Genomic DNA, 10,873 nt, shown 5'->3' with positions numbered 1-10,873 from the left:
ACTGACCTAAAGTGACCAAATGAGTTATTGTATTTAGTGACATGAAAGGGGCAAATAAATATGGATTAAAAACAGCTCTTAGTATATTAACAACACCATATACAAATGAAATAGCATCTATGAAATACCAAAATGCATCACATTTGAAAAAGTAGGATTTTAAATATTGCTCGAATGGATTTGCAGCTTTGATTAATATCATAGCTGGTGAGTAACACGCGCGCACACACACACACACACACACTTGACAGACTCCATTTTTCAGTAATTTAATTCCTGGTTTATTATCAGAATGCATCCAAAGTGTGCTTTACAAATTGTGCCACAGTTTGTTCAACAAAATGATGAAAGGTGCTCAATAAAACAGCGTAAGGTCAAGTCGAAACATTCAGTGCAACCTTCAAGCAAGTCCGACACCCGGCATTAGGGCACAGTGCTCTAACAACATACAAGACATGATGAACAATCTTTTGTGGAAGATGCAGAATCAAAGATCAAATGTGCTTGCTCTCATTGGTAAATTGAATACGGTACTGTACATTTATCATCAATATATACATTTAGTTCAAGAAATGAAAACAGATTTGATGCGTTGGTGGGTCAAGTGGACGTCACATCTGCCTCACAGTTCTGAGATTGGGGGCTTGAATCCAGGCTCGGGTCTTCTAAATGGAGTCTGCATGGTGCCGTTGTGCTTGCACGGGCTTTCTCCCCACATTTCCAAAACGTGTTTCTTAGTTTTATGGAGGCGTTTTAAATTGTCCACAAGTGTAAATGTGACTGTGAATGATTATTTCACAATATCTACCCTGTGATTGTCCGGCGACCAATTTGTGGTACCCCAGCAAAGAAGAAGTCGGGTGCCGCTGAGTAGAAGTTACAGTGGGCCACAAATACATGTATATAATTTGAGCTGTACAACATTTTAAAGAATATATGATATTTAATTTATAATATTTCATTATAATATTTAAATATTGTTTGTTTATAATAACACTGATTTTACAAGTTTCACTCTGTAATCAGATAGCAAACGTGTTCAAATTGGCGTACTATCAGGAAGGGAAACACTGCACGTGTCTCAAATTTCTCACTGTGGGAACAAGACAACGTTGTTATTCTTAAAACGTTGTCTACGGACGCGCAAAAAGCAAAGCGGATTCTAAAATATGAAGGGCTCTTTTGACTAAAAGCTATTAACCCATTTAGCTTTATCTGAGAACAAAATAGAAAACCTTCAAAAATAATTAAATGGCTCAACTTGAACATGTTAAACAAATCCTGCATGCACACAATATTGAATTTCGAGATTGTTTTAAAATTTGGCCTGTGTCAGAATACGGCTGTTGATGCTTTTGCTTTATTAAAAATGAAATATTTAAATGAAAGTATTTTTGCTTTAGAGCATCATTAACCCGACTCCACGCCCCATAATTCAGAGAAATTGTTTTGCATGTATCCCTCTTTTGCATACTGCTTTAAAACAAATGGAAAATGACTTCTCCTTTTTCTCATGAACATGAGTACAAAGATTGTCTTCTTTGCAAATTGTCAGCCATGTCAAACCCGCTGGAGCAAAACCAAGTGCAAATAGATTTCAGCCAATTTGTTACATGAGCATTCACAGAAGGAAACAAGGTTGAAATAAACTGATATGGGGACGTATTTAGTCATGAAATAAAATGTTAAACTGAACATTTGACAACATATTCAGGACATGCAGGTCCATGGCAGCATATTTGGTTCCTTATTTAAGAATGTTTCAATCGGCGGTCAGTTTGATATGCTCCACTCAGCTTTCATTCACAAGAGGGTTAAACTGCTGCTTCATATTAGTCCTTGCTTCTCTGCTTTTTTTTTTCTCTTTTTTACAAGGCGGGGGTTACCATTAATGTATTTTGCATCACACCAAAAAACACATACACAGATAAATGACATGCCCAGCATTCATTTGATGCATTGTTGATTTGTCTATTGCATCGTTTTGGGGAATTTAAAAAATAAATAAAAATCGAAAAAGATGACCTGTGTTGGCTGTGCGTGTTGTCCCAAGTTGGGGCAGGAAATGTTCGGTAGAGTGTTTAACCCTCGAGATATCTCAAGGGCTTAGGTTGCCGGTTACCCACAGGGCACGTCTCCTGGAGAGTCACTGTCATCAGAGCTTCTGACTTGGTCAGGATCCCGCAGGCCAACCAAGGTCATGTCCGGCTGAACGTCCTCCTCATCCAATTGCATCACAGGCTCATCACTGGACTCACTGAGGTCGCAGTCGTCTTGAACACATTCAGAGTCCCTGTCTGATGAGTGGTTTTCTCGGTCAGGGACTTGGCTCAGTGGGCTGCTTAAGGATTCCAATGAGCCAGTCTTGAGGTCTGGACCTGTTTGAGACGACAAGTACAATTAATCACACTCAATGGGAGACTGTTCTGCTAATTATCCATTATACTGCATGATTCTTAGATGGCTTTGTTGAAATCTGCAAGAAACCAAAAGATAAAGTTGCAGGACTGGAAAAATGAGCACAGCTTTAAAATCCATCAGTGCCGTTTCAAATGCTCGTTGCAGAGTGCATCACAGCCTCGTTTCGGGGAGTCTTTTTATGCCTCTCGTGCATTTTAACGACCATAATTTTCTAGATCCATAACTGTTATGAGTTCTTCACAGGAACTGACTGACCCGAGGTGAGTGATGATCCAGAAGTGAGGTCATCGCCAGAGTTCAGGAAATCATCCAACGCCTCCTGGTCCGAAAGGTTGGTTACAGCCATCTGATCCAGCACGACCGCATCTGCTTCTGTTGGTTCTTCAGTAGTACACATACACACACACACACACACACACACACACACACACACACACACACACACACGTGGCCAATTCTTAAGACACTATATACTGTATGATGCAATGCGGGCAATCCATTTGGGCACATAAAACATGCAACTCAAGAGTGCTCAGCCATAAAATGTTCACCTCTGGGCTGAAGATAGCCAGTGGTGCGGTACTTCTCCAAGTCTTGTTTAAAGGCTTCTTCATAGACTTTCTGCCGTTCCTTCAATTTCTGCTGCCGTGCAAGCTCAAGCTTGGAAAGTTTCTGAGCATGTTCTGTGTTCAGATCCACTACAAACAGGCAAACACACCATCGTTATCAACAGTGTTCATTTTATGATACAAAGGACTAACACTCTTTATGCATTGTAAGGAATTTCATTTCACCTATCACAGTTGTCGAGAGGGAACAAACAGCCCCAACATTATGGGCACTTTCACCGTCCAAAACGAGCAGAACAATACTATAAGCTTGCCCTTCATAAAGATCGTTACGCTCGCTTTTACTTCAATAAGCGTCCCGTTAAAATAACATCACTGTGACGGTGTCACTCAAAACCGAACTGACCATTTTTTTTCCCTTCCCGGTTCTTCTATTGGATCTCATTATATTGTATAAATGGTCATAATTTTGTAGCTGGCTGTTAGCAAGTATGGTAGACTTGCACGGCTTTTACTGTTGGTCCAGTACTCCAGTACTTTTCTGGGAATAGAAACAAGGAGCCTTTGTTCACAGTATGTGCAACAGTTTCCTCCACAATACAGAAATCTTCCTAAAACACTACCACATAGTCAAAGAGAGATTTACGCCCCCTTGGGTGATGTTTATTTTTTGCTCTATTTCATCAAAAATACTCCAGTAATGACTATGTAGCCACTGGACAAAGGCGTTGACCATGACTGTGCACGAAAAAAAAAAATTAATAATAAATGCAGCTCACCTTCCAGTGCCTCCAGTTCTCGCCTGTAAAAAAAGACAAACAGAAAGCTTCATTAAAAACAGATGAGTTTTGCGTAATCCAAGTGAAAGAAGAGCAATGGAAAAAGCTGAAATCAGCACAAAGTTTCCTCCTCAAACGGTTTTGATTTGTTGGCGTTTTAATTGTTTACTATTGAGCGAGGCCATCGACAGGTTTGTTATCAACACAACTTCAGTGAATGCATTCGGAACGGAAGACCATGTTGTAAGTATGAGCTCATCAGCGATGTACTTCAGCACGGTATTTCCTATCAAGACATTGAGTAGAAAAGACAAGAAGCAGGTGACGAAGCATCGACCTCTTTTTTTTCTTGTAGACTTCCAGCTGGTCCATATGATGCTGCTTGAGTGTCTGCTGTTCACACTGACAACATAGTGTCTCCAAGAAGACCAGCCTGCTCTCCATCTCCTCAAAGTCACCTTCCAGATGAGCTGCTCAAACACACGCACACGCACGGACGTTCTTCAACCAGTGTGGAACTATGCATGAAAGGAGCTTGATATTTTCACATGTAGAAGAGTAATTTTCCTTCATGCACATTGTCCCTTCCAACTCGCAGTGCTTTTTTCATTTATTACTTCATTATTGAAATTTCCCTTCATGTTTATTCTGATTTAGGAAATTTTTAAGAAGCAAAAGGCTTCTTCATAGCTTCATGACCCAAAACAGCTTTGGGAATACGTTTGAGCATTTATTCGATAACCATCGTATAGTCCATGTACCGGTACTCATATACTCTTGAGGCACTAGTTAGACAATTCCACACACTCGAAGAACGATTCCCGGTATGTCTTACTAGAATTTTTTTTTCCACTACCAATTGACATTCCTGCACGAAAGTGCGGATAAGATAAAAATGAATGGATGGATCACTTTGACATACTAGTAGAACAATTACATGTTATGAATGAGGCTAAAAACTTTTCACTCGCTGGCATTTGTGCACCACGGATGTCAATTTGTAGAATTGTGTCATTTCACTTATGTTAGCATCACACACAGTCAGCAGAGTCATGCTTTTTGTCCTCGCTCCTAAGACATTGAGTCAAGTTTGCTTTCCCTCCCTCCTTCCACTCCTGTGTGACAGATCTGCACACTCGAAAGACAACTAGAGCGCAGTACTAGTACTTAAGCGTGTCAGAACATTGAATGGATTTCCATAGGCACGTGGCACCTATTGACGCAGTGATGGCATCAAGTTCGCAGATGAAAGCGGGCAAGCTTTGTAGTTGTTCCTGTAGTTGTGTAAGCGCTGATCGTCTCTTCTCCCAGTGCGCCGACAGCATCACCACGTCCCCGTCAATGGCCTAAACAAAGCCACAGAGAGGAGCAAAACTACTCAGCGACAGACCAGACCAATGTGAACAATTAGCACCATCCATCTCAAATTTGTCAGTCAACGTCAGTTTCCAAAAACCTTCATCAGACAAGGCACGGTGTTTTCATGAGTACATGTGAAGTATCCTCTACAACATGGATGTTATGAGCATGACCATCGACTGAATGCATGTCCAATATATTTTAGCAGGAGTGTTTCCCCTCTCAAAACAAGTTGACAAAGTAATATTTTGTCATCTGTGAAAAAGAAATAGAGTAAGACTGAACATACCTCTGCGACCTGAGCACAGTCTTTTGTTTTTTTGTGAAGCAGAACCCAACTCTCCTCATACCTGCAAAAAACACATTTTATACTGTCGGCACAAATCATACAGTATCGTCGTTCTGACGGTCTGCGTGTACCTGCTGAGGATGTCGAGTCCAGCACTGAAATGAGGAAGACTTTCTTCATACCTGAGCAAGGAACAAGATATGTAAAGGTTAACAGCGTCATAAGCCGGCTCGGCATAAATACGTGAGGTTTAAAATCTCAATGGATATTTATCATTTATCTCTTACTGAGAAAACTTCAAAGTACGGATCATGTCAGCCCAGTGATTTGATGTTGTATTGTGACATAAGTGATGAGATGGACCATTACTGTCATCAAGCCAGCTTTGATTAATGAACCACACAGGTTGAGTCCCCCTCTCTAAATTACAAACTATGTGACATATGGATGAGTGCTCCGCCCAATTTCAAACATACAGTAAACACGTTTCCAGGTTTTTAGGGCATGCGTGGCTTGATAGTTCGACACCCAGTCGGCTGTACACATATTGTGTTTTAAAACAGCACTTAACAGTTTTTATAATTCCACATGTACCTATGGCCGAAATACAAGGTCGCAGTTTCCTCATAAGGATAAAATACCCAGAACAAGGAAAAGAACAAGTTACGTAATTATTGCTCTTGTACAGGATGCATTCGTGTAAACTTCTGAATCAAACTGTATCATTACCAAAGGGTTGTATTCGTATATTGTTGCACTACGCTTATTTCTTTTGCGGGCACAAGGTTGGAGAAAAGCATTTGACACCGAAGTGAACTGACCTGGACCTCCTCCTGCTGCTGCTGCTGCTGCTTTTGGATTCTTTTGATTTATCTCCAAGTGTTTTCAAGCTGTTTGGAGGAAAACCAAATACAAACCAAATTCATGCATTGAGATATTTTTATGCATGTGACCTTTCCTGCATTTGGCCATAGGCCGTACTTTAGTATGAAAGTCATGCAAGGCCTCAGGTAACTGTTTTGAAAAGCGTCACTCGCTGCCTCTCGAGCAGTGATTCCTCACTTTTTCCTCATCAGGTGTGAATCCAACTTCACTTAATTGATTCAAATTTACTAGAATGTAATGTATTCTACGTATGTCAACATTGTATAGTGACAGACAAACAAATTAATGCCGTTCCACTAGATGGCAGAATGTACATACTTGAAGTGTGTGCAATTTTCTCTCTTTTTTTTGTGGTACATCTTCGTTTGGTGGTGTCCTGACTCAATAAAGGTTGCGAAAGACTACTCCGGGGGCATATTTGGGAATCTGGGCACTGCTGCTGTGTGTAATACATACACATTCCTTAATGTCGTTTCGCGATTATATTCCTCTTGAAACATACTTCCATGGCAATAGGAATTTGTTCGCATTTACCCGCAAACTATGTACGGCTCCATTCTGCTAAACCTCCTCGACCCGACGTCACATGATGGTCAGCTGAGAGCAATTATCAGGAATGGCGGACACTAACTAAAACAGCCCAAATTTGGCATCCTAAAGCGACAACGCAAATGACATAAACGCACCCAATCATTCGTGAAAGTTTGCCGTTTTCAAAGCTTTATTTTTTTAACATGCTCAGGAAACCAAGATAACGGCTCCTCGGTGACTTGAGGCTACTTCTAATCAACTTTGCTTCGCGGTATTTAATGGAATGCCAGCTCGTTTTGATCGCAGCTAATACGCGTTTAGTCTACATCCCGATACTTCAGGAAAATGTAACAGAAAATCAAAGAAATGCTACTCAAATCAGACAAACCCCGTCGTTAAATCCTGTTGCACCATGTGGAGTCTTTCTCTGAAATTCTCGAACATGATGACACTGGTGTCGTTTATCTCCAGTGAGGCTGTCGTCCTCTGAGATGGACCCGTTTCACAGTATAAAACACAAGTGGACCCTGACAACCCTGTTATGACAGAAGCTGAATCTTGTCTTCCGTTCTTCTTCTTCTTACATAGAAATTTAACGGCATCTGGAATCTATTACTGCCCTCTATTGTCTCATCGCGTTCACGGCTGGTTGTTGGCTGGATAGCACACAAAATGTCAATCTATCCACCGTCTCTGAAAACCAACCAACAATTGGCATTTTCTACTTATAGTTTTAAATTATAATTAAAAAATATAAAACACAATAAGACACGTCATTTACAGACTGTATTGGCCTCACTGTAACAAATATTTATCACAATTGCAAGTAATTTCACACTAGTATGGCATGAGAAAAAATGGAACTGGCTAGTACATTTAACTTGATTTATCCTTTGCTAAACTCCATGACTGATCTCTCATTAGGAAAATTATCTTGGGGACTTAAAAGACATACATCATGTTGAAATGCCTGCTGAAGTGCCTTTGAGCAGGAAATAAACCTCCAAACTGCGAGGAGGAAAACACACACTCCTCGCAAATAGTTCAGGATATTCGGCTTTCCAGGGAAACTTCGAGATGAACCTAGAATGCACAATGAACTTCATTTGATCCCTAACCAGACAGTGAATGTCCAAATTAAAAATCATATGTTATGGCCATGACTTAGTCAATACATTTACTGGTTCAAATAGAAATGTGAGGATAAATCACTCAGATAATCAATGGATGTACGTGCAATTAATAAACACACAAAAACTTTGAGAATGAGCGCCAAGAAAAGAAATATATACAAAGACCAGTTTTATTCATGAGCACTTCACAACATTTGTCCACTGAACAGAGAAGGAAATGTGCAACAGTAAAAAGCCTGTTATACAGACAAGCCGGTAGTAGCGCAGCTGCCTTTCCCAAGATAGCTGCTCACAATGACCTCAACTTTACATGACGTCATGTAGCAGATGCTTTCGTGGTCACTTGCAATACCACACACACATGTCAAAAGGAAGGGAGGTTTTCAATGTGAGTTCTAGATGTGTCAGAAAGGTTTGGGACCGCAATGTGAAGTCCCTTGTTTTGGTTGGCGAGTAACAACATGTGCGTTTCAAACCAAAAGATGAAAATGAGACAAAAGTTTAGGATTCCAGCTTGAAGCCCCCCACTTTTCAAGTGAGCAAATGTTTTACATGTGACTGATGGGTGTTTGTCGTTGCACAAGTGGCTTTGGTTTCACCTATGAAAACTGCATTTGCTAATCAGCAAACACGACAACCAAAAGGTAGCCTGTGGGAGAAAAGCAAACCGTTTTCAAAATGAGAAGGGAAAAACGGTCAGAGCTACCCCACAAACATTGGGCAGAGCCAACACTGCAATTTGGAATGTCCTAAAAAGAAAGAAACTACATTTGTGTACCGAGGCAACAGACATTAACCATGTCGGCCAACAGTTTCAACAGCAGCTGATGACAGAAACCTTCTAAGAGCAGTGAAGAAACACCCAAAGATGCATCCAAACTAATCGAGAGAAGCTTCAATGTGCCACAACACAAAGACACAAAGCACACTGCCACTGGAACAAAGGACAGGGGGAACTCAATCACTGGATGTTAACCCAATAGAGCATTGATTTATTTAACCTATTTAAGAGGAGATTGAAGCGAATTTGTGTGGAACAAACAAGAACGGAAAGAGGCTGTAGTAAAGTCCTGAAAAAGCATTTCAAATAACGAATGCCAGATCCAGGTGAAGTCAACAAGTCGCAGGCTTGGCGCAGTTATCGCAAATAAGGGTGACGGCACCGAGTCATAAATGTTAATCACTTTAATAAGGTCTGTTTCAATACTTTTGCACTCTTGACAAGTGGGGGGTTCAAACAAAATGATTGCCGTCTTATGTGTTGTACCATAAAATACAAGCTGGACTTTTGAGCTCCTGCCTCATATTCATTTCATCTTTTAATCTGAAACCTAAATGTCTTCAGTATACAGTACAACAAAAACAAAACCTTGCCGTTCCAATATTCTTGGAGGGGACTGTACCTTGCATGAACATGTCAATACTAGTGAGGACACCCCTTAAAATAAGAGCAGAAAAGCAGTATGATTCCTAGGTTAAAAAAATCTAGATATTACACGGAAGCACCTGAAATCATTATTTGATCTAGTGACCGTTCACTATATCCACTTAAGGGATAAAACAACAATTATATTGCTCACATGATTTTTGCTGTACAGATATATTAGAAAAACAACCACACACACATCATAACACACAAGTGTATACAAGTACATAAGATACTATTTTACAGCAGTATCCGGTGGTGGTCTTTTAAATACACTCACTGGCCACAAGATTTTGTACACCGGCACCATCTAATGTGAGTCAATACAAGAGCTGTATCAAATATTTTGCATTTACAAAGATAATACAACTAAAAGTCAGAAAGTTTCAATGATTGAACTTGCAGTTGCAAGATTTTCTCTTCCCTACATTGTAGGGCCTACAGTAGCTGCACGTACTGTAAATAAAGAAGCATCTCTTACGATGCTTGTAAACTTGTTGATTACAAACTACAATTCTAAACACTCTTTAATTCTTGTAATGCTATGCATTTGAAATTGTCCATCCATCCATCCATCATCTACCGCTTATCCGGGGCCGGGTCGCGGGGGCAACAGCTTTAGCAGGGAAGCCCAGACTTCCCTCTCCCTAGCTACTTCTTCCAGCTCTCCCCGGGAGAGCCCGGACACCCTGCGGAGAAAACTCATTTCGGCCGCTTGTATCCGGGATCTCGTTCTTTCGGTCACGACCCACAGCTCGTGACCATAGATGAGGGTTGGGACGTAGATCGACCGGTAAATTGAGAGCTTCGCCCTTTGGCTCAGCTCCTTCTTCACCACGACAGACCGATACAACGTCCGCATCACAGCAGACGCTGCACCGATCCGCCTGTCGATCTCCCGCTCCCTCCTACCCCCACTCGTGAACAAGACCCCAAGATACTTGAACTCCTCCACTTGGGGTAAGATCTCCTCCCCGACCCGGAGGGGGCACTCCACCCTTTTCCGACTGAGGACCCTGGTTTCAGATTTGGAGGTGCTGATTTTCATCCCAACCGCTTCACACTCGGCTGCGAAACGCTCCAGTGAGAGTTGGAGAGCCCCGTTTGAAGGAGCCAACAGCACCACATCATCTGCAAAAAGCAGGGATGTAATACTGAGGCCCCCAAAACGGACCCCCTCAACGCTTCGGCTGCGCCTAGAAATTCTGTCCATAAAGGTTATGAACAGAATCGGCGACAAAGGGCAGCCTTGGCGGAGTCCTACCCCCACTGGAAACGATTCCGACTTACTGCCGGCAATGCGAACCAAACTCTGACATCGGTGGTATAGTGACCGAACAGCCCGTATCAGGGGGTTCGGTACCCCATACCCACGAAGCACCCCCCACAGAACTCCCCGAGGGACACGGTCAAACGCCTTCTCCAAGTCCACAAAACACATGTAGACTGGTTGGGCGAATTCCCACATACCCTCAAGGACC

At 41.6% G+C, this 10,873-nt stretch overlaps 1 protein-coding gene across 3 annotated transcripts; it reads right to left on the bottom strand.

Moving 5' to 3' along the window:
• Nucleotides 1-256: 256 nt before the first annotated feature.
• LOC127601389 (dysbindin-A-like) lies at nucleotides 257-7,418 on the bottom strand. 3 transcript variants are annotated; one of them, XM_052066590.1, is made up of 10 exons: nucleotides 7,222-7,418; nucleotides 6,239-6,307; nucleotides 5,549-5,599; nucleotides 5,418-5,478; nucleotides 4,983-5,115; nucleotides 4,107-4,239; nucleotides 3,770-3,792; nucleotides 2,973-3,119; nucleotides 2,677-2,802; nucleotides 257-2,378 (listed from the first exon to the last, which is right to left on the bottom strand). In XM_052066590.1, the coding sequence occupies exons 1-10, from the start codon at nucleotides 7,275-7,277 to the stop codon at nucleotides 2,119-2,121; spliced, it is 1,059 nt and encodes a 352-aa protein (XP_051922550.1). In that variant the 5' UTR covers nucleotides 7,278-7,418; the 3' UTR covers nucleotides 257-2,118. The 3 variants fall into 3 exon arrangements, with proteins under 3 accessions (XP_051922550.1, XP_051922551.1, XP_051922552.1); XM_052066591.1 differs by having other exon boundaries at nucleotides 6,245-6,307; XM_052066592.1 differs by lacking the exon at nucleotides 6,239-6,307.
• Nucleotides 7,419-10,873: the final 3,455 nt, after the last annotated feature.

The sequence above is a fragment of the Hippocampus zosterae genome, chromosome 5, assembly GCF_025434085.1.
Source record: "Hippocampus zosterae strain Florida chromosome 5, ASM2543408v3, whole genome shotgun sequence".
Classification (NCBI taxonomy): domain Eukaryota; kingdom Metazoa; phylum Chordata; class Actinopteri; order Syngnathiformes; family Syngnathidae; genus Hippocampus; species Hippocampus zosterae.
Note: the sequence above shows the minus strand (reverse complement) of the source record. Positions and strands in the feature narration are given on the sequence as shown.